The sequence below is a fragment of the Lissotriton vulgaris genome, chromosome 9 (assembly GCF_964263255.1).
Source record: "Lissotriton vulgaris chromosome 9, aLisVul1.2, whole genome shotgun sequence".
Taxonomy (NCBI): domain Eukaryota; kingdom Metazoa; phylum Chordata; class Amphibia; order Caudata; family Salamandridae; genus Lissotriton; species Lissotriton vulgaris.
In genome coordinates, this window is record NC_141697.1 from 656979385 (window position 1) to 657004224 (window position 24840).

The following is a 24840-nucleotide window of genomic DNA, read 5'->3' on the forward strand; positions in this document are numbered from 1 at the left end:
AGATTTTCCATGTAGGAGATTCCATAGGAGGTAGGGTTTTTTATTTTTTTTATTTTATTTTTTACAAATACTATTATGATCTTATTCCTCACATGCAGTGAGCTAAGAAAAATATCCCTTTTTCTACTGACTATATACAGTGATGAGTTAAAAAAAAAAAAGGATTATTAAACTTTTTAGAAGGGTTTTAGAAGCGGTAAATCTGCATTCTTAGCAATAGCAAACATTTCCGATGCCTCTGTATAAGAAGAGGAAAGTGCATTTCTTTCTCTCATGATGTGGAAATGTTTGTGCTTTAGGGCTGCTCGAATAGACCCCATTTTGCTTCCCAGCAGACTGTTGCCCCACTCTTAACAGCTGCCATAGCAAGCACCTGTGTAGAGGGTAACTCAAATCTGAGTCTGAGAGCAGGTGGAGAAGCCGAAGAAATCCAATTAAAAATGTGACACCAAGTACGTCCCTCCGCTATCTCAAAAAAGGACCAATGTCGCTTGTCCATCACTTCACAGGCTTAATTCCATGTGGTCAGGATTTTTGCCTTGTAAACCGATAAGATGTGCAAAGTGCCTTCTTCCGCGTCACTTATATAATCTATAAATAGCAGAGACCTGGGACAATGCCTTACTTTTACAATGGTTTATATGACCCTTAATTAAGCAGTTACTTCAAAAGATCCCACTAGGACCAAAATAAAGTAACACTCCCCAAGAACCATTTAAGATGTTTTCTGACTCTAACCCACTTCTTTCTATAAGTCAGAACCTTAATCTTGGGAAGTGTTTATTCTTAAATGATGATCTTCCGCAAATTTTCCAAAGCATGAAGGCGTCTTTGGAGACCTATCAAAGTGAAGTTCAACCAAATACCATCAGCATATAGAAGACAACCAAGTTTAGGGGAAATCCTCCTTTGCCAGACCAACTCTGCGAGGCAAGTCCTAAGTGTGGGGCAAGAAAAGAAGTGGCTGCAGCAGGCACCTCTGCTTTAAACCATTCGGTGTCTCCACCCTTCTCTAAAGTCCTTGATTCCCTCCCATCAAAACCTAAGTCCAAGTGGAAGAATGAAGGGCAATTATTAGTCTCAAAAGGTGAGCAGGAATTCCTAGCAGTGCGTTTTCTCCACAGCTTACCTCGGTCTACTGTGTGTAAATGCCGTAGAGAAACCAATGAATGCAGAATACATGAGCATGCTCCTGAAGTGAGGATACTTTTCTGTAAGAGTTTGTAAGGCCGTAATGTTGTAGAGGTTACCCCAATTCTTAGGAACGTCGGCTTGCTGTGCATGTATGATGATATTACCAAACACCCATTCTTGGAGAAGAAGTAAAATGCTGTTGGCAAATAATTTGCATGTCCTGTCTAGAAGGTTGATTTGTCTATAGATGGCTGGTGAAGTCTTCAGTCATTTTTTAGGTCTCTCCTACGCAGCGCGCATGTGCTGCATAGGAGGACCTTTAGTCGTCGTTCTGCTCTTTTTCGAAGCACATGCCTGTGGCAGCATCCACCTTGTGGGAGCGAGCAGGGGGAGCGCACCAAGCACGAGTATGTGCTTTGAAAAAGAGCAGACTGTGCGCGCACTCCCTATCTGACGTCCCTTCATTGCTTTCACCTGGCATTCATCCCCATTGTATGAGTGCCTGCTGCCCGCCTTTCTGTTATGAGTGATTTATTGCTTTCCCCGAGCTCTCGGCTCTGTCGTGTGCGTGCCTACCTGTCCCTCTTTCTCACTGCTCTCCCCAGGCTCCCAGTCCCGTTGTGTGCGTGCTTGCTGCCTGCCTTTTTTATGAATGGATGTATTGCTAACAAGTGAAATGTTAACTTTAACTTCGCAAGGAAATGTCTTCATGGTGTGGCAAGAAAAGGGGGAAGGCGTCAAGTAATAGTCCATGAATATACTTTGGTAAACTATACTTTGTTCCTGATTTGAGGATGTCACTTCTAAAAGTTTATGCTCCGATTTTGTCCCACGTGTTGGAACATTTTTTTTTTTAAACTTCATTTATTCCATCTCTTCATATTCTCCATTGTGAAACAATGTTAATTAAGTTATTGATGCAGGGTTAGCAGTTAGATGCACTGTGTGCTTCAAGTTTGAACATTGTGCTTTTACCAGTTTATCCCTTAAATACATCGATCGTAACTGGGAGCATAAATTAGCTAAATGAATTACTCATGGACTTTATCAGCCCAGTAAAATATAAATATGTGATATTTCCCTGGGAGTTGAGGTTTCACAAATAAACCTAATCATGCTGTATTATTTGCCCCGAACATATCTTGAGCTCAGTGTACCAAACACACATTTTAAGGACACACACACCGATTTTAAAAATGATGCAAATTGCTGTAAAAACATATCGTCTCAAAGTTACGGTTGATCGTTTTATATCTCAAAACCAAAGTTAACCTTTTTCCTTATTAGAAATACTTTGTTTTATTTAGTTGGATTCTTCTCCAAGCAGACCGTGGTTCAGTATTCCCCCCCAACAGGAAAATTGTTCTCAAGTGAAAATGCTATAAAATCTTTAGCTGTGGGTGACGGCGTTTCTCACTGAAAGTATATTCATCTCACATGCTTCATTCTCAAAAAAGCCACATTTCTTTTATATTGGTCCCTCTCAAGTAAACCCTGTGTTCTCCTATACTACATGTATTTCAAGAACATTGGACAAAAATGTGATAATGTTTGTATAAAATTGCCTTTTTCATTTTATGTAATATGAAGTGACAACCAGACATAAATGAAAGTTTACTTAATTTACGGTCTACAGCCATGCAAATTGATATTAACATTTGGCAAGTTTTGCAGTACAAGCTAAAAGGGTAGTTTTGATAGATCAAAACTGTTGTATATTTTCACTTGTGGTACTCTGACATTATAAGGTGCTTCAAGACTCTGGGATGGATACGGACATACGTTGGGGGAAGGCAACAGCTGTCCTGAATATACTAGAATCATGTCGAGCCAAACTAAAGAAATTGAAAACACCTCGAAGCAGTAAAATCTACCATGATATCTGCAGACTGGCTGTTTTCCATTCTGTTCATCCATGGGGAGCAATTGTGACATCCCTGTTCCTCTAGATATGCAAGTTTCAGACGATTAAGATGCTCACTTGAAAGTTCTGCTAGTTAGGGTCATTTGTGTAGCAGGTATTGAAAAAAAATGACATTTCAAGATTTGTCTATTTTGTGTCTACAAACCGCAATTGTCCAACGCTGACTTTAGAGAATACTGGAATGGAGGTTGGCCGTATAAAGAGTTTCCTTGTCACTGCAGATTCTTGATACTAAAGTGATCAAAGAAAACGTGCGTTTGTGGTGTATTTTTCAAACCATTTCATATTTGGAAGATTTTTTTTTTTACCTTGTGTGATGAACTCAAAGTGTAAGTTGTCAAATGGTACAATACTCTCTTTTGAATACGCCTGTGTTATTATTTCATTGATTGATGTATTGATATATTTCTATTGTAATATTTTTTATATATATGTGTTTTTTTTTTGGGTCCCAGCAATACCCCACTGAAACCTGGGTGGTGTAGGTGGTAAACCTTTTAACAAATAAGTTAATAAAAAACTTCAAAGCCTAGCATTATATTTTTTAAATTAAACCGTATTATGTACTAATTTCTGCTTTCAACCTACAGGAATATTGTTACAAAAAAATGCATTCAGAAATTAGTAGTGTTTTTCACAACTGCCACAGCAAAAATAAAAGATGTGATCGCAAGTGGGTGTAAAGAGAAATAAAAATACATGCTCACAAGTGGGTGTAAAGAGAAATAAAAATACATGCAATATTTATTTTTTATTTTGCCAGCCTAAAACACGTTTCCTTCTGTGCACCCCGCTGTCCACCTTACTGTCCCCTCTGTGTGCTTCTGCAGGGTTGGATTGAGGCCACAATTACATCCGTTTAACCAAAGAAAAATATCCCACATTCGAAGATTGCACCCTTTCGCAATACATTGCTTGGATTGGATCATGGAGCTATATGATATCAAATATATGTGGTAATAGATGTATTTTAAAGCTTATAGAGCCAGTACGTAAATAGGAAATTAACATTCTAATTAAAACAAGCATTTGCAATGCAATAAGTCTAGCATTACTAAAAGTTTGAGCGATTGGCGGTGCATTATTATTTGCAATGCCAATAGCTCAAACATTTAGTAATGCGATATCTATTGCATTGCAAATGCTTGTTGTATATGGGCACTACAATGCTTCCCTTCCAGGAGGATATCACCAGACAGACAGCAGTGCTGAAACAATGGGCAAAAGAAGATGGCCCATAGGGAAGCCTCCTACTTTATTGGTGCTATCGGGAATTCATCAGGGCCCATGGGGCCCAGACGTTTTGCACCTTTGATGGATCCCTCGATCTCCTTACCAGAAGGTGGACCATATTATTCCCTGTAGTCTGCTTCAGCCTTTAAACCGGGCAGGACACTGCTACTTGAGTTACAGGGTTATAATTCAGAAATATACAGAGTCCAAAAATAGTCCGATATCTGGATTGCTTGAACAGTAACTAGAGTCACAATATTGTGCTTTTAAAGCCCAGTATTTTCATGGATTTTTGGAGGTGGCGGCTTCCCTCAAATTAATCAACGTCCTTTCTGCGTTCTGCCACCCTCAGCCTTGTTCTCTTATGCTTCAGGTAATTCATTTCCCCGTCTTGAGATCATAAAGAATTTAAATTGCTTCTTAACAAGGGAATTTATTTCATGATGTACCTTTTTTTTATTTTTTTTTAACTTACAGCCCTGGAGATCCTCATGAATTATGAGGATCTTTTACCTCTATCTTTGCTCCCAAAGGTGTAAAAGGGGGTCAACTGTCTTTCAAACCAGGAGATAGGATGAAGCAGTGACAAATTAGGTGGACCCAAGTTTGCTGTTTTAAGACATTGGCCCAGAGCCTTTATTTACGTTCCTGTTGCAAAGTCCTCCTGTGTCCTGGGCACCCCCCAACTTTTTTGCTGTCTGATACTTGTGGTAATTGACTGACTGACCCAGGGCTCTGCCTAACTAGGCCCAGGGCCAGTGCTATGCTGAAAGAGAAGAATACAGTGAGAACACCTAAATACACTAGGGTACACTATAGGTTAAGGTACCCCTGTGACTGACATGACCTCACCTATAAGGCCCTAGTACATAATAGGGTAGGGGGATTGAAACTACCTTTAAGCACCTCGTATAGAATAGGGCAGGGCAGTTTAGAGGCTAGCAGCCTTTTCTGCACTTGTATGTGTGCACTGCTGGAGCCTGAGGTCAGCTTAAAAGCAGCCCTTTGTTACAGGACTGTTTTTAAAATGTAAATTGTGCCCAAACTCAACTTTGGCGTTTGGGGCATTTAAAAAGTAATCAACTACAATGTTTTGGCATGGTAGGTACCCCCAAGGGTCTCCCCAAGGTGTCCCAGGGGTAGGGGGGTCAGGTACTTCTAAGGAGAATACTTATAAAAAGGTTTTTATATAACCTGGGATTAGTGAAATTTCACATTTCAATTCCTACACTGTAGCAAAGTGCATCCCAAAATCGGTTTTTGTGCTAGGAGCGCTGTGAAATTAGAATCTGCAATATTTTGATATGTTCATAACCCCTAATCTTTCCTAGGTGTTCTAGGGGTGGGGGATCCTATAGGGATAAGTAGGGTCCTTATTAAACCTTTTTTTGATAGTCCCAGATATTGGAGAAATTCACCAGTTCATTTTTCCATTGCAGATCCCCAGCCCTTAGGCTAACAATGGAAGAGGTTATTAGTTAATTACTGGATAAAGAAAAAACGTAAAACTAGGATTAAAGGACTCAGTAGAATGGTAATGCTACATCCAACAATATGGTATTATTGAATTTCTCCTCAAATGTACAGACTAGAAGTTATAAGACTTTCTTGTCTGTAAGCCAAAATTCCACCCTGTAGTGCTCTGCCCTGATTGGTCAGAGATAAGTGGATTAGCCTGGCTGCTTTGAAGAAGTGATAAATGACCCCTGAGGTTAGGAAGCCTTTCGGGGAGGAAGGGTTGCTAGGCATAGGAGTGCCAGAGCCAGGGGGAGTAGTAGTAAATCATGCTCTTCAATGGAAGGAGGAGACCAGCTAAAGACACCAGTTTCATTTACAACTCTCCTCTTTTAACCAAGGCAGATGCTAGGCTTAAGGAAAGAACGAGCAGATGCAAGGGGGAGAGACTATGGAGATTAGCCATCCCGGGGAAGGTGTATAGCCAGCTAATCTCTCCCTGCTAAAAAAAAAAGCGGACATATTGAATTTTGGCAAACTAGTGCTTTCTGAGATATCCTTTTGCTACACTTTGGAGGAAGTGGTCATGCGCTGAGGTTTTCCCTCAACCTCATTGGACAGGAGTGGCCTCCTGCTTGACCCCAGAGAACACTTGATAAGTATCTGCGAGGGGCAGTGCCTCTCAGATCTGCTTTTTGAAACCTAAGAGAACCAGAAGGGTCCACGCTGAGGAGTTTGATGTGCATTCACCAGGCCCTGCACTCTGAAGATTGCACCTATTGCACTATCTGAAACTATATCTCTGTTGATCAAACCTGCTTCAAAAGGACTAAAAATTTTACTCCCTGCAAGTACTGCAAGTACAGGTTAACCGAGCCCACCTGGACCATCACCACAAAGAATCCTAAACCTGGAGTACTGTCAGTGGAATTGTATGTATTTTGTCCAAGTGGATTGTGGAAACTGAAGTCCCAAACGTACAACGGCCCTCTTGGAGATTCCAGACCCTTGGCTTGTGTTTTGGACACTTTGGACCCGCAAGAGGACACTTTGGACCCGCAAGAGAAACTTCAGGAAGGAGTTCCTAACCGGATTGAGCCTGCTGAAGGAGGCTCAATGAGTCTGGTGAGAAATCCTCCAGAACAATTGTGATTTGTCCCTGTCGAAGGCAACCACATGTTCAAAAGTGGCACTGTTGGTTTCTAAGCACTAGAAAGTGACTACTCTTTAAAAATTCCTATTTTTATAAATTGGTGTTGGATTTTTATTGTGTTGTAATTATTTACTGAATTGGTGTTTTTGAATACCTGTCTGTGCAGTTAAGCCTGCCTGCTCGCAGCCAAGCTATCCAGGGTAGAGCATGGGGATAATTTTATAAGACCTATTCTGAACCTCATAGCGTGTTAGTGGCATTAGTGCCAGTGGTGAATGCGTATCTGCTACTACCAATAATCCACTTTTCAACAGCACCCAAAAAGTGATTTATTATAAACATTATCCTTCTTGGAATTCCAAGAGTCAACAGCCTTAAGCTCGAAGTCAACAAACACCAATGGAATACTAGGATCACTTAAATCAGTTCTTCTGGTCTCCAACTGGAAACAAGCACTAAACATTTGAAGGGACACCACCATATAGTCGATTTAAGGCTTGACCACTCTGGGGATGAAAAGTATCGGAAGCAGGAGAAAATTCACGGAATCTGCCATCCCAAAAAACAAATTCATCCAGTCTCTGACTTTCGAGGAAAAATAAGCCCTGCATATCTCGTAACTTTTTCTTGCAGTACCACATCGGGAATACACCAGGCATCCTCCATTTCGGTATTGAAGAAAGTTATACATGCTGAATTTCATACCTTAGAATTAAAATCCCCTACAACTCTAACCAAAGGGCATTCTTCCAAAAAACTGATGTTAGGAGCTAAAGAAAACATGAAGTCAACTAAACTATCCTGGGACTTACCTGGGGGATATACAAATCTACAAGCAATAAAGAGGACATCCCTCCTCGCTCATTTGAACATGGTCGGCTTCAAGCAGCCATACATTTGTAGGATGAAGAAATAATTTTGGATTCCAATTGATGTTATTTTTAAGCAAAATAGCAATTCCTCCACTAGCGTGGCCTTTTATGGAAGATTTTCCTACACAGGAAAAAACAAAGCTATTGCCACATGTAAAATCAGTACAGTCCCACATTTACTGCAAACATGATCAATGGCTTAAGATGCGATCCAAAATTCTATTTCACATTAGAATGGCGTAGGCCAACCATATGCTAGGATACTGATTTGCCCCACGGTTACCTCCTAGCACAGGGGCTTTGCAATGTTGCTGATTCCAATCTGTGTGCCTGCTACCCAACTCCAGTTGGTTAGATCATCTCTGCTGAGGTTCCATTGCAGACAATTCAACCTACTCCGCCACATTTATAACTCGCCTCCCTGTGCCTCTTCCAACAAAGACAGTAATGTCCTTCGGGTTGACAAATCTATAGGTCTTTTTCGCAATCCTCACCTCTGTAGAGAGCTGTCCTCTTGCTGCAGTGCACTATTTATCACAAACCAGCAGGATTATTGAATCCTGGCTTTCTTTCAGGCTGAGCTGCATTTCTTTTATATTGTATTTAAAAAAAAGTTTGTAGATTGTAGGTTTGGTGTTGGAAAGGGTTTCTTCACTTTTATTTTTATTTCTTGAAGGGGGTATATCACAACTGTGTCTGTTATGCCAGCCCGGCATGATTTGTTAGCTGGTTATACTACAGAACAAAGGGCTTGTGCGTATTGCACACTATCATATTGCCATTCTATTTGTAGGAGAAACAAGTGTCTAACATTCCAGAAAATGTATTATTGGCCTTGTATGTGTCTGGTGCTGTATCCTTTAGACACCATGATCACTTCAAATTGTCCCAATCAATTCAGCAGATTTTCTACGGGCTAGCAGCAGTTCCTGCTCTATGGGGGAGAAGTGTCCGCCCCTCAAAAACGTCAGGAAAGGAGAGAAAAAAGTTTTATTCCTCCTTTCCTGCTGAGTCTTAGAGGCGGGGCTTGGGGGGGTGACAGTACTGAGGGGAGTGGTAGTGCACTTCCCAAACCATTATGCGCAGTGAACGTCTCTCCAACCCCAGCTGCAATGCTGAGGTTGGACAGAACAGGCACAGACTCTGTCTGACCTGGAGTTCTGATCGAGGTTGCTAAGCCCAATTCTGAAGCTACTCTTATGTGAGAGCAGCTCCAGGATTGGCTGCAGGGCATTCTGGGAGCCTGTCTGAAGCCGAGGAGAGGGGTGCGGCCGGCTAAAAGTAAGGTTTTTTTTATTTTTTATTATTTATTTTGCTCCCCCCTCCCCCTCCCTTCACAACGCCTATGCACCTCGCCCGGCCATTCGTCCAAGCACGGGCCGCTACTGGAAAGTGCACGAATAGTTATATATCCCCAAAAGCTCTTTCTGTCCACCCTCCATGTCTACATGTTGCCACTGGCTTCTCTGTATGACATGATCTGGACATGCATTTTTTTATGTCCAATTGATTGAACAGGTCTTTTTATATAAAATCAGAAAATGGCCCCTCTTAACTATGAACATTTTGGGTGTTAGAGATTTTCTCTTTTTGTCATCATCCTGCCATCATTTTCTTGCTGGGGCACCTCTCATCTCTTATAAGGAATGGGTGGTCTGCCCCGGCAAATATATTGCTGTCCATGGTGATCTCCCCCAAACACAGAGAGCAAGGAGAAAAAACAGGGGAGCCTGGCAAATATGGCTTAATCATTGGACCCGTTAGTTTGTTTCCAATTTATGTAATGTACCCAGACCCTGTCCAGGCTTTGGGGATCCCTAGCTATCCCCACCTGACTTGTATGCCTCCTATTTTTAACACAGTAAGAAGAAAGTGGGACATTAGCAAATTTCCAAAGCCTAAAAATCTCTTGTCTTGCCAGCAAAACCACATAAAACAAATTTCCTTATAGGAGACCTTGCCTCGAAACCTGTATCCGGATTAAGCCCAAAAAATATAAGTTGAAGGCTTACCTCTATTTGGTATCCTGTCACCTCATAGATAAAGTTGCATACAGAGATAAAAAAATGGGTAATCATTGGGCATTGCATAAACATGTGTATATCATATGTCATTGGGGACTTACAACACTTTGGACATCCAATTTCTCTCCCAGTGATTTTTGAGAGCTTACTTGGTGACCAGTAGACCCTGTGTGGTAAATACATGGTTTCTCTTCAGTGGGGCAGATTTCCCCACCGCATATAATGTGGAAAAAGATGCTTGCCATATCAGTCTTAAGTTTCCATCCACAATTCCCCCCCTTCCCAAATGGCATTCTCTTGTCTTCTGCCTCGAAAGGCCCAAAACCGAATTAACACTTTCTTCTGTAGGAGGCCACTTTCATCATCTGTTCAAGCCATGGTTCCTCCTCCTCCTCTTGTACCCACTCTTTGGTTGCCCACCATGATTGTAGCTGATAGTATTTGAATCTCGTTAGCTGACCGTTAGTACATGCCCTCAACATATCCCACTCCACCAAACCCAAACCTGCCCTGAGATCTGCCTAACACCTTAGACCAGCTGACCTTAAAGGTCAACTTAGCTGATCCACCAGGCAGACTTGAGTGCCCAGGGAATCCTAGATTGGTGCCTAAGACGGATAAAATCATATCCGAAACCTCTTTTTGGAAATATACCCAGGTTCTTAATGCCATTTTCAAAACTTTCAACCTGACTTTTTTAAAGTATTTCGGCTCTCCTTATTTTAACAAAGTGACTCTGCCATAGTCCACCAAGCATTGCCTCCTATAGCCTGCCCATAGAGGATCTATCTGGTTTATTGACCAACATACGAAAGTTCTTAAAATGGATAGCATAACAATACGTCAGATATCAGGAAGAGCCAAACTCCCCGCCCGCAGCTTTCTCCTCCATTTTACCCAAGCGATCCTAGGACCCTTAGCAGCCCAGATAAAACTCCTGATTTTACCCTTCAACTTAGCAATGCCTTCTCCCTGGAAAGTAAGGGGTATAGAATTGAAAAGGAAGGTGATTTTTGGGAGAATAATTATTTTAATCAGTTTGACTCTACCATAGATAAGTGGCAATTAGACCATCTTGCTAGGAGTCTCTCAACCTCTTGGCTCACTTTTTTTCCAATTGACCTGCGGGATGTCTTCCATTTTCTGAGTTATTACAATTCCCAAGTACCTCATTTGGGATTTCGCCCCCTGTCTGATCATTCCCTGGTTCCAATCCTAACTTCAGTTTTATCCATGTTAACCCTGTAATCAGATATTTTACCAAATTGCTCAACCTTCGCCATCAAACTAGGTATTGCAGACTGCTTATTTATTAATATATTACCATATTATCCGCATAGAATGCTAATTCAACCTACAATCCAGCTGACTTGAATGGGGTTATGGTGGTATCTGCCCTAATCTGGTGCGCTAGGGGCTCGATATAAAGATAAAAAAGGAGGGGAGATAGGAGGCAACCCTATCTTGTGCCTCTAGATGTGTGGAACCGATCTCGGAGCTCTCCATTTACCAATACTCTTGCTATGGAGGACCTATACAAATTTTGTATTGAATGTATTATATTTTAGGGAAATCCAAAGCTCTTAAGGGCTTCCCAAAGATACTCCCACTGGATCCTATCAAAAGCTTTAGCTGCATCAACAGCTACTACAGTTAGAGGAGATTTCTGAGCCTCCGCCATGTCTAGAGCCCCCTTCATCAGATGCGTAGGCTTGTTTAGCGGCCACCCTGGGATAAAGCCTCTGTTCGGTATGTGTAGGAAGCTGGCTCTGTATATACTATACCAAAATGAGGTATAGTGTGCACAGAGTCCAGTGGAACCCCAAAGGTAGGCAGAGGTAAAAGTAGATAGCACCTTACTCTCGATTTGTGTTAGTGTGGGCAAGCAGGAAGGCTTTATTAGGGGGTAGTGTTAAGCATTTGTTGTACACACTCGGGCAAGAAATGATGTCACACACTCAGACTGAACTTGGACCAAAATATTTAGTTATTTTATTTCTAGAGTCAAGCCTGGTGCAGGTAAGTGAAATAATACTTTACAAAATCTTATTCGGTGATTTACAGTTGAATGCAGCTTCAAACACGGTTGAATTACAGGTAAGTCAACAGTTTGAATTTACTTCTCAATTACTTTACAGATTACTGTGCACGTTACTTTTTAGATTACTTTTTAAGTTACTTTTGCTAATCAGTGTGATATGCCTAGATATCACACTGACACATTTTGTTTTAGACAAAAGATAAGTAATTCACTTTTAGTACATTTACAGTTTTCCAATGTTTCATACAAACCAACTCCACACTTAGAAATTCTTTCAAGGATAAGCAATCCATGCAATCCTATGGGAGGAAGTGAAGTTAACGATTTGCAGGTAAGTGCTTGTTTGTGGGAGTTGGCATTCTGGGGTTAGAACCAGGGTTCTCCCAGGGTTGAGGATGCACTCTCAAAACACACCCAGAGGCACTAGCGCAGCCGGGTGCAGAGTGCTAAGGCCCTATGTTACCCAGTGGGGGATAGGGTGCCTATGGTTGGTAGCTGCCCCCGAGCAGGCCACAAGGTTGTGGGAGCAAAGCTCCTGGTGTTAGGCTCAGGGCATAGGGGGATCAGAGTTAGCACCCAAAGTGCACCCGCAGCGGCACAGGGGTGGCAGGGTGCTGTTTTGGCGTGGGTTGCCTTTTTGTTTTCAATCGGAGTTGCCGGTTTTGGATTTTGGCTGCAGGCTCGGTCCAGGAAAACCTCCGGGAGGACCAACCGCTGGGCAGGTCAGTTGGAGGACTCGAGGAAGCAGGTGCACCATGGCTTCTCTTCTCAAGGGTGCAAGGCGGCTGGATGCAGGTGTGTCATTTGAGGTCGAATTTCACTTTTCCGGGTCACTTGCAGTTGGGGGGTGGTCTCCATGCAGATGCTGCAGGCGATGTCGGCGGGGGGGTCCCAGAGGGATCAACCCACAGTTGGTTCGGACTCTGGAGCGCTGGGGGACCTTGCTGGGACCGGTGGGCCACTCTGATTCGGACCGTAGGCGTCTGGTGCAGTAGTGGTTGCAGGCATCGGGTTTCTTCGTCCTCAGCAGGCTCAGAGTCTGCCTTGGGAATTTCTTTTGAACAGAGCTGCCGTTCACAGGAGATCCGGTCTTTCTTGAAAGCAGTCAGTCCTCACAGGGATTCCGGAGGTCGCTGGCTGCAGGACAAGGCGACTTTTGGCTCAAGATCTCTGGATACTGCAGACGGGCCGGTAGGGCTGGGGCCAAGTCAGTTCTTTTCTGCAGTCTCCTCTGCTGGGCATCTCCTTTCGTGTTTTTTTTGTAGGTTGCAGGAATCTGGCTTCTTGGTTCAGGGCTTCCCCCTAAATACTGTAGTTAAGGGGCATTTTAGGTTTCTCTGGGTCAGTAGCCAAAGGACTAATAACCTTCGGTTTACTATACCCATGGTCTGCTCACCCCACGTGGGGGCACAGTCTCTAATCCTGATTGGAGAGCGCCTGGCATCTGCAAGATGGCGGGCACTGAAGTCGGGGCTTAACCTCTCCTTCCCCACCTGAGGGGTAGGGTTGGCAGAGGTGGGCACACCTTCTAGGCTGCTCCAATTTTTCCCACCTATCTTCTCGCCGAAAAGGAGGGAAGACAGGTAGGGGGCCTGCTTCTGATAGCAGGAGAGTTTGGGGGTCGCATTACAAAGGCAGCAAGGCCTTTGAAGCTCCCTAGCCACAGATGGTTGTACCTAACCTAGGGAGGTGTGACTACCTCCGTCCAGTAAAGGCTTCGTTTCTGGACTCTGGGAGCGAAGGCTCCCATCCCAGGGGTCCAAAAACATCTCTTGTGTTGGCAGGCTGGTGTGAACAAGTCGGGGATTCCACCAGAGGCTGGTCATTTTTCACGTGGCATCTCGAAGATGCCCTCCGAGTGAATATTTCATTAAATTCCACTCTGGCATCAGTGTGCGTTTAATGTGCTAAGTAGTTTAGTACCAAACTTCACAGTTTTCAGTAAAGCTATATGGTGCTGTTTGTCATGACAAACTCCCAGTACCATATACTCTTAATGGCATTACTGCACTTAAAATGGTCTAGACACCGTAGGGGTACATTACTCATGCACCAGTACCCTCACCACTGTATAGTGCATCCAGCTGGAGTGATGGCTGACCTATGCTAGGGCAGTAGGGTGTAGGCATGGCACACAGGAATGTGTGCCATGTCGACACTTCACTTTGTTCTGCACCAAAACATGCAGCCTGCAATGGTGGCAGTGTGTTTGTTTTAAAGGTAAAGGGAATAGAAGGGTGGCACGATAAGTGCTATAACCCTTGGAGGCCTTCCTTGGCCACAGTGCCCTTGGTACGCATGGTACTGTTTACAAGGGACTGACCTGTGGCCAGAGAGCCGCCAATTGGGGTTACAAGGTACGGTTTGTGGGAAAGAACATGGGCCCTGGTAACCTGATTGGTTAGGGACCCAGGCCACATAAAGTCAAAGTACATCAGTAGTCTGGCACAAAGTGTGGGGGGAGGAGGGGGGGTTACTGCAACAGAAACCCAGTGTCCTGCAGTATCAATAATACCCTTGATTACCCAGCCACCCTCAAGTCAATATCCCAGAAAGATGTTAGAGATTCCTTAGTTATACATTCTGAGGTAGCGATTATTTTTCATGCTTTTAGATTATACTTGAACTAGATTGACGAAATGGGCTCCGGAGGCTAAGGACCGGGGTGGATTTGAAGTGCAGGAGTTAAGGCTTCTTACCGAAGGAAAACGTGAAACAAGAGATCTGTCTTTACAGGTTGCAATTTCAGCTTAACATGGAGTACTTGTCCCTTATATCATTCTTTTTATGTCTGAGAATTTGGTATTTAAAGCAGATTTGTTGTTTATTATACTGATGGTCAATCGCCACAATCGGCTGTTGACCTTCCACTTAAAATGACTGAGGAGGGTGCTTCAATAGTTCTGGGTAGTTTTTGTATTCTAAAATATTTTAAACAGTTATAGGGCATTACTTTTTAGGTCAAGCCTAGAGCCGACATGTATGCACTGATCGGTGAGGCATGCTGTATCCACTCTATTGGCATTGATCCAGCCTCTTGCTTCCCATTGGTTCCTTTGTGTGTTTACACAAAAATATCGTGGACAAGTCCTTAACAGGTTGAGGTCATGGTTTTCGACCTTCACCTTGATAGATGAACGCAGACAACAAGTGGTTGTCTCTGGAAACCCCTCACCCACCTACCTAGTAGGTGGCATGCTTCATCTTCTTGGTCCAGCTGGATTGCCGAGTGCAATCCAGCTGTGCTTCAATGCCTGACTTACAGCGGAGCAGGTTATTTCGTGGAAAGTGAAGTGCTATGAGAAGTGAAAGTAAATGATAAAAATGTCTCCAGGAAATGCCCTTATATATGTGTTAATAGAAGGGTCCTAGGGCATGAGTAAAAAAAAAATGGTCTAGATATGCATGGTGGAGGTGGGAATGTGCCTCAATATCCCTTAAAGTGTGGGTCTACTAATTTCAGCCTGCTGCGATATTCATGAGGCTTTCTTCAGGACCAATGGAGTGTGTGGCTAAAAAAAGGTATTTGAGGCCACTGGTGTATATCAGCGCACACCCTAAAGTGCGCTGTGAGTGTGGTGGGATCTTGTTACTTACAGATCGTGCACAATGAGTATCTGAAAAGGAAAAGTACAATACGACATGTATATTTATAAACAGACATTTAGTATCATGCATGTCTTGCGTATCTACACTCCTTTGGGAACAGGAGGTGGACGGTATGTGCGGGGCACCGCACTTCATGTTTGTTAGGGTATACTTCATAGACTACGCCACAATGACACAACTTTTGCGATTCTTTCCATTTGCATAACTGCATTTTCGGAAAACCGGACTTCTAAAGTACCAGCTTGGTTGAGGGCTAAAAACCTAATCTATGAATGCACTATTTTGCTAAAAAATGTGTTTGTAGAAGTTAGCCATTCAGAAATCACTTCCTTGCTGGGAAATATGCCTAAATCCGGGTTTGTAGTGGTGTATATTATAGCAGGGAACTCCTGTGGAGCTCTGTTTCCTGTAAAAGCCTTCCTTGATTACTGTCTCAGAGCTGAAGACGTCAAAGGCCAATTAGCGAGGGACTATTTGCATAGGCTCCTGGGAGGAAGAGGGAGGGGATGTGGGTGCTAAACTAATTCGCATATTGTCTGCGGGCTGTATTGAGTGTGATCATCATTCACCTGCTCTGGCTCCTTTCAACCCTTGCCGGAAAATGCCAACATATTAACAATTTGAACATTATTCACTACATTCTTTGCCATTTAAGAACATATATGTTAACAGCAGTCGTGGTTTTTAATCTACTGCTGCAGACTTTAAATCTGGTTAAACAGATTCATATCACCGCATCGATTAACATGTGAGCAGTTGAAAATCTACAATGATATGAAAGTTAGCCTACAAGCGTACGTTTGTTTTGCTTGCAATTTCCCTGACACACCACCCACATAGCCACCAAATGCGTAGCAAAACCTGTAAATGTTAAGCACCCAGGATAATGTGGTGCATGGCTAAAAACGTTTAAGGTCCCAAAGGCGAGACCTTTTGCCTATGCCAACCCTTGTTAATGTGGTCTTTTGCCTGTGAAATTGTATTTGTATTTTTTTTGTTTCTGATGTCTTATAGACCTCCCCCACCCCCTCCTCTCTAAACCAGTTTTGAAAAAATATTTAGTGTGCCTACTGGAAAGTGGAGTGGTTTGCAGAAAAGGTGATGTGTTTGTATTCATGTAGTGCAGGCCTTGCTAACTGGCAGATACCCACTGTACTCGAAGGGGTTTGTGAAACATTGCAAGATCATGGAACTCGATCTGGAATGGGATGGTTGAATGTCTTGTGTCCACCCAGACCCAAAACCTTGAGACCCCTGTAAGGCTTTGCCTCTTTTTGTTTGTCTTGCATCTCTCCTGTTTGTAAAACCACCCCAGAGCAGAACTGAACATTTTGGTATGATACTGTGCTTCTTCAATTCTAAATTGAGGAAAATTGTAGACGAGTCTCAGTTTTTTTTTTTTCTTTTGCCTCTTGGAACAGATCAACCGTTTCATGTCCATCAATCGGCTGAAGTATTTTTTTGCTGTTGACACCACATATGTGATGAAGAAGCTGGCCCTTCTGATGTTTCCATACACCCATCAGGTAAAGAACTGTGTCCGTTTGTGACAAGTCATAGAACATTCTATTTGCGGAACTAATTAGTTCTCTATCAGCGTTGCCCTCTATGTGAGATACAGGGGTCACAGAGGATGAAATCGAAAGATGAATCTGGAGGTGATGAAGGAAAGAGATGCCGATTCAAGGATATTTTAGGAACAATACCATTATGGAAAATAGTTAGCAATATTTTTGGTTACTGAAGAAGGGAGCAAAAGTCTTGTGCATGTGGGACAAAAAGGAACAGAGCCCGTGCAGTTTCTGGAAATTGTATTTTTCTCTTTAAAAAAAAAATGCCTCCAAGGATGTTTGCGTTTAGTATTTCCATGCAACTTTTCATAGTTTAGCATTTTTTTCCCTCTTACCTCTAGTCCTTTTTCCTGTATCTGGGACTGAAGCACAGGAAGGGTGTACCAGCATTCCATCTGAAGTTTCTGTTTTGCTAGCAAATGCACTCAAAAATAAAATTAAGACATTTAACTTGCTTGCATACATGTGCATATAATTGCAATCCTTATAAGCATAGGTCAAAGGCTGATCTGCGTTTCATCCTAAATGGCATAAGAACATGAGTGGTACCAAAGTACACTTTACTGATCACATTTTTAAATATTGATCCACTTAATTTTATATTCCTCAAATACTCAATACCTGCGAGACACGGAATTTCAGAGGGGCCTGTGAAACTGTGTGCACCCTGAGCCTCTCGCCAGGTTCTTTGAGTTGAGATTCTATACCAGACTGTTGGGAGTCGTTGAAAAGTGAATCTGATGATGAGGTTTTTGTTTGGTGACCACTTTCTTTAAGGATTCATTTTGTTGGTTCTGTTTTTCTCTTTATGCACTATTTGGCATCTTTTGAGATGGCATAAGTTAATTGTTAGAGGTCCTGATGAATGCAGGCAGTGAGGGCAGAAGCATGTCAACCATAGGATGGTACATCGCCGGGATTTATTTCTTCCTTGCATATTCGTTAATTTTTAATCCTGACCCAGACTACGACAAAGCATAACTTCTGCCTTGGAGTCAGTTTTAAAAGTGTGGTTTACATTTTTCTTTTGACACCACTGCCCTTACTACACTATGCTACCCTCACCACACAACTGACACTAATGGGTTACATCATAACATACTAAAACTTCAAACGGCTCCTCCCAATTCGAGTGGGAATCATAGCCCACACCATGACCTGCTGTTGCAATTTGAGGAGAATCCCGATAATGAAGCCTTTGGTGGGTGTGGGATTTAGTCCCATTAAAGGGATACTTCGCCAACATCTTGGGTTTCAAGTAACCCCTCTTCTCAGACCCGGACATTTTGTTGTGTTTAGAGTTGCACAGAATCCCCATGAACCACTATAGCCTTATAGCCCGCCGTAGAGGGCTATACCGGCTATTAAAGGCCCTCTCCACGGTTAAAGGCCCCGAGCCGAAGGCGAGGGCCTTTAACAAGGGAGAGGGGCTTTAATAGCGGTATAGCCCATCTACGAAGGGCTATAAGGCTATTAGAACATTCGGTCACTAGAGGACAGAATGTTCTAACAAAAAAAACAAAGCCTTTTGGAATCCCCTCAGGTTCCCTGAAGCCTTTGTCCAGAGCTATGAACAAAGAAACATTGGAATGTTGGAGCTCCAGGCTTATAGCCAATAAAGCACGGACCCTTTTTAACACAGTTAAAGAATTAGCCGGAGCAAACTCTATGGCAGCTGCACGTCCCCTTACCCCTCAAAAATGTCAAGATCTTGCCACGTATTTTGTGGAAAAGATCGAGACTATTCTTGCCAACATTAATTCTCCGGTGAGGGATGACAGGGAAGTTTCTCCCCTAGAAAGCCTATCAGGAAATCGGCTTGACTCCTGGCCACCCATCTCCTTGGACACCCTGAAATCCTTAGCCACTTCTATTAAATCGGGCTCTCCATGCGACCCTCTCCCAATTAACATTCTGAGCCAATTGGACGATGGTGCTTTGGGGATTATTGCCGAAACACTAAATGCCTCCATTCATCTGGCAATCGTCCCTGCGTCCTGGAAGCACGCCATGGTCAGCCCTCTGTTGAAAAAGCCGTCAGCTGATCCAGAGGTGCTGGCCAACTATCGCCCGATATCCCTGCTGCCAGCGTTCTCAAAAATCTTGGAGAAGCACATCCATGGTGTACTTTCAACATACACGGAGAATAACAACCTACTCCATTTTTCCCAGTCGGGTTTTAGGGCAGGCCACTCTACCGAATCTGCCCTCCTGGGAGTCACGGAGAAGATCAGGGGACTTTTGGACGACTGGCAAACGGTTGCTCTTGTTCTGCTTGATCTAAGCGCAGCCTTCGACACCATCTCACACAACAGACTGCTTGTCAGGCTGAGTGAGGATGGTGTCGGAGGGACAGCGCTGGACTGGATTAGATCTTACTTGAGCAACCGGACGTTTCAGATCTCGTCCTCACATGCCCAGTCGGACATTTTTCTGTCACCCCACGGCGTGCCTCAGGGCTCAATTTTGAGCCCGCTATTTTTTAACCTGTATCTCCGCCCCCTCGCCGATTTGGCAGAGCGGGTAGGTCTAGAATTTATGACCTATGCGGATGATTCGCAGATTATTTTTTCCCTTACCAACTCAGAGTCTTCATCCCCCTCTGTGCTGAATCTGGGCCTTCAGGAAATCTTCAGCTGGATGTCAACGAACCAGCTGAAGCTCAACGGGGAGAAGACGGAGATTCTTCTCCTGGGGAAAAATAGAGATCTGTGGCAGGACATCCATTGGCCGCCATCTCTGGGTGCCTTCCCCACCCCGGCTAGAAATTTGGGGGTGTGCATCGATGATTCATTATCGATGAAACAGCAGGCTAATAAAGTGGCTGGTATTTGCTTCACGATCCTTAAATGGCTGCGGAAGATTATCTGGATGCTGCCTGTGGATACCCAGAAGACCGTAGTCAATGCACTAATTACATCTAGGCTTGACTACGGTAACATCTTATACCTGGGTTCCAATCTAGCCGTGACCAGGAGACTGCAGCTGGTCCAGAACTCCGCAGCCAGGTTGCTGTGTAAGATTCCTAGGACAGCAAGGATCTCGAAGCACCTGAGGGACCTGCATTGGCTGAGGGTAGAGAACCGAGTTCGGTTCAAAGCCTTGACATACATGTTCAAGATCAGGGCAGGGACCGCACCAAAATACCTGCAAAAATTGGTTAGGCCCCATGTTCCCGCACGCAATCTCCGTTCTTTAAATGGAGCAAATTTCGTGGTTCCCAGGTTCAAACTGGCCCGAGTGGGGGGAAAATCTTTCTCCCATCTGGGACCAGTTCTTTGGAACTCCCTCCCTTTAGCCTTACGGAAGGAGGATAATTTTGCCAGTTTTAAGAAAAACGTTAAAACTTGGCTTTTTAATAAATAATTGTGGTCCTTGACAGTTGCTGCCCTCTGTGTTTTGACCTCTTAGCCCTGGCGCCGGGAAACCCTATGTGGGTATCTGTGGGCATTACAAATAAATAAAATAAATAAATAAATACCAGCCATTATAAGCCCAGAGCACTCCATTGTTATCAATGGAGCTCCCAACATTCCAATGTTCTAATAATTAGTAAAGGATAGCTTAAGTACAAACTTGAGAAAAGCATTCATTAAATTGCAGTGTATTGACGTTCCTCTCTTGGGTAAGTTCCATCAGTATTTTCTCTAATACATAAACCAGATTCAAAGGCACACAATATACATTTTAGGCAAGATAATCTGTATTTTTTTCCTATTTTAACAAATACACTGTGGCCCAAATTATTAATGTAAGTTCTCTTCCCAAAATGTGTTCTAAGTAGAATCCACACCTACAAATGACAGTCTCCCACAGAACAGAAGGTATTTCCCGATATTCCATTTTAAATATCTTCCTACCAGAATGCTGTGACCAAAACACCGACCAGCAAAGATGGTGTAAGTGCACAAGAATTGTTACCTAATTGCTTTGAACTGAATTTACTGGTGTGCCGTTTTGACTGTTGTGGTCTGCCTCTCTGCTCCAGCTTTAGTTTTACTTCGTTTATCATAGCTACAGTCAGAAGCAAAACAATCTTAATTTCTTCAAATAGCACACCTGTGGCACTTGAATTTTATAGACTCCCTCGTAAAAAGCCTCTCTGTTATAGTACTGTGAGCCTGCCACCCCGTACACATCTTCCGTACTGCTTGACCAGGTCTTCCTATCCACAGCCCAGGTTCCTGTCTGTTATTGTGGATGGCTGTAGGTTAGTTAGCTTGGCCTTTTATACATCTCATTCAATTTATTTGGCAATTTAAATAAAGCCTTCAAGTGTCAATAATAAACAATAAATACAAAAACTTGAGGGGCTAAACACTGCTTATAATGTGTCTGATGCTTAGCATATGGATTGAAAAATTTGATCCACGGTGTTCATGATAGACATCTAGCAGCATTACAATCTTTATGAATGCCAGCGTACGCTGACATAGGCCAACGGTTGTTGGTGGCAAGTTAAAATATTCCTTATACACCTCATAATAATATCTGGTAAAAAAGTAGTTGTATTTGTTTCAGTGGTCATGCGTGCAAAAAACAGGGAATTTTTCACCTTTGTTCAGCAGCCTGCTAAGGTAAGAAGCCCAGGCAGATCAACGTATGTCTATAAATATCCTTGTTACTTATTATCCACCCAAAGTAGGCATTTCTCATTGTACCGAGTGGTACATCATTAGCGTAAAATTGTTTCTTTCTGAAGGATAGAACTCGGGACACTCTGGCAAGGGTAATTATGAATCTGTTGACATGTTGTTCACTTACGCTGGATCCCTTTGCTCAGTCAACATGACGTCGCCCTTTGATTTGTATGGCTCCTATCAGTTTTCATTAGACTAGGAGGATATGTTAACAGTAAAAAAAGAAATCATCTAGCAAAGAAAATTGTCCTTCAAGCAATGTGAGCGTTTGATTAACACAGTTCAATATTTCAAGTATATTGGAAGGTGTCTGCGCACGAGGGTTAATCCAATATGCAGCCCATAGGAGTTAATGGACAATATTGATCAAATCCTCAGTACAACATAAGTCTCAACTCTTAGTGTAATGCATAACCCAACACGAGCAAGGTACCCATCGCAACCTGTGAAACAATTTCCTGAACATGAATAGTTTTAGCAGGTGTGCAGCCCCATTAACCACTACGGGAAGTTGTACAACCCACACCTGTAGCTTTGTAACCTTTCATCAGGAATTCTACTGGTCCTGTACATCTCACACTTTCACACCTAAATGATCAAGGGAGAAAATTAGGGGAGCATTACACTCAACACATGTTTGGTTTATCAGTGCACTGTTACACAAAGTGTTTCCTTTAGACTGCATGAGGCACTATTATATGGCAGAAAAGTTATTCAATCCTTTAACTTCTATATCTATTCTTAACTGAAAGCAACCTTTTTTCAATTTTTCCACAGTATTGGCAAAGCCAGGAGGGCAGGAATTAATGTGATAAGCCGCATTTGTGGATGCAACACATGTAAACAACATTTGTGAATGCCTTTCTTAACCTATCTGACTGGGGGTTTGCTATTTAGGTCCAAGGATCCATACAAAAATATACCTTTTAATGCCTTCAGAAATCATGCTTCTGCTATAGTATATCCTGCCTCAGCACACATTATGAAAGGCAGGGATCCTGTTGTAACTACCATTTTAAAAAAATGTTTTCGATTTTAAAAAAAATATTTTCGATACAGTACAACAAACTTTCGTTACAACCAGGTATCTAATGCACTTATACATACATGGGTAATGGCATACATCAAAATCATGTCTAGACATTAGATCGAGGTCAGGGGCAGTGTTGACAACTACATCGTGATACTCATTACAGAAAGCATTACAGCTGTGACTATTTCATGTACAGACATCAAAGGAAACCCAACCGTGTATGAAGTTACTACATTAATGCACTGTTACATATCATACATAGTGGTATCTGCACATCCCTGTATGCTACAATTTTTAAAGGAATATACCTGCCCATCCTGTAAAAGGCACCGTCCGTCATTTTCAGTTGGCCTTATTGCTTGACTTTTCTTCTCACCCGTCTCCTAACTTCTCAAATATTATTGGTAAGGGCACCAGCAATTTCTGGGTCTGATTTGGGGTGGGAGTAGAGCACTATATGTGTCTGCCTGTGTGTTACAGTAAACCATGTCTGCATGCCCGTATTCTGCGGTCGTCACTGGACCCACCTCATCGCCAATAGCTACCAGTTGTCTATTTGTTTTCTCAGTGCTTAGGTCGCATTTTAACAATGCCAATCCTGGGATAGGCTCCAGACCGGTACCAGTTAAAGCCCCCAGTTCTTAGAATATTTTTCGCCAGAACACCTGCATCCCAGAGCATTGCCAGGCATTTAATAAAGACAGTGGTCTGTAGGAAGCACAGAGGTTGGGTTGCTCCTCGGGTTTTAACAATGCGACTATCACAGTCTCCTGCATTGTAGGGGCCATCATGCCCATCCTCACCATTTACTCATATAATGTCATTAAGTGTGGGAGTAATGGATCTAGAAAAGCTTTATTAAATGTGCCAGTTAAGCCATCAGAGCCCAGTGCTTTCCCGAACTGCATCTCTTGAACAGCGATCTTAATTTTGGCGGGCCCTAGTGGCGCCATTAGGTGTTCCCTGTGCTCTTAGGTCCACGAGGGTATCGCTGTATGAGTCAAAAAATAATTTATGGCTTCGCTATCAAGAGGGAGTCTGAGCTGTATAGCACTTCATAATCACCACAGTACCATTATATGATTTCGTCGGCGCCATGTATACCCTGTTCCTCATCGTTTAGTATTTCTAAGATCATGTTGGCAGATCTCTTGGGTCTTAGTGTTCCTGCTTGAACTTCTCCTGGATGGTCTTGCTCCCCATATGAATGTGCTATCGCATTTATTTATTTATTTAGCTTGTAGAGCGTGACAGCTACCCAAAAAGGGTTTCCCGGCGCTAACAAAGACAAGAGCCGCATGACACAGAGAACCAGTAATTTATTGATTAAATAGCCAGGTTTTAATGGCTTTACGGAAACGACCGTAGCAGTTCTCAGAACGGATTTCAATAGGGAGAGAGTTCCAGAGTCTGGGACCTTGAAAGGAAAAGGACCTGCCGCCCATTCTTGAGAGTCTGTATTTGTGCACGCAGAAAAAACCTTGTGAAGAAGAGCGTAGAGGACTTGCAGGAGAGTAGGTTTTTACAAGAGTTTGCAAATAGCTGGGTGCACTTCCAGTCTAAATTTTGTGCATATAACTTAAAGCTTTACATTTTACCAGGCTCTCCACTCTAAGCCATTTGAGATCTCGGAGGCGCCCTGAGATGTGATCGGTTTTCTTGCAGCCGCAGAGTAAACGTGCAGCAGCATTTTGAACCAGTTTGAGGCGCCTCATGACTGCCTTGGGGGCCCCCAGTTAGAGTATGTTTCCATGGTCCAACCGCGAGGCCACCAAGGCGTTAATTATGGACCTCTGGGTGTCCTTAGGCAGCATCCAAAACATTTTCTTTAACCCCTTCGACGCTCCTGACGAGCTGAACCGCGGGATTTAAAAAAAGTCAGCGCACAGCGGGAAAACGCGTAGCGCGCATGGGTTTAACCAGCGCAGAATTGTGAAACAGATGGCAGCCACTTTGTTTACCTGAGCTTGCATTGTCAGCCCTCTATCTATAGTCACTCCCAGGTTGCGCACGTGCTCGGATGGAGATGGAAAGGGGCCCATTTCAGATGGCCAGTGTTTGGAGCTCCAAAGGTCTTGCTTTTGCCTGAGGACCACAACCTCAGTCTTCCCTCCATTCAGTTTAAGTAGGTTAAACCAAGTGGATATTTCC

The 24840-nt window shown here is 43.1% G+C and overlaps 1 protein-coding gene across 2 annotated transcripts in view; it reads left to right on the top strand.

Moving 5' to 3' along the window:
• The window catches only part of YIF1A (Yip1 interacting factor homolog A, membrane trafficking protein), a 135793-nt gene that overhangs the window by 32191 nt on the left and 78762 nt on the right, over nt 1–24840 (top strand). For both annotated transcript variants that reach the window (XM_086938361.1, XM_086938362.1), the window contains exon 4: nt 16867–16971. In XM_086938361.1, the coding sequence (XP_086794487.1) occupies nt 16867–16971 (105 nt within the window). The remainder of the gene's footprint in view (nt 1–16866; nt 16972–24840) is intronic.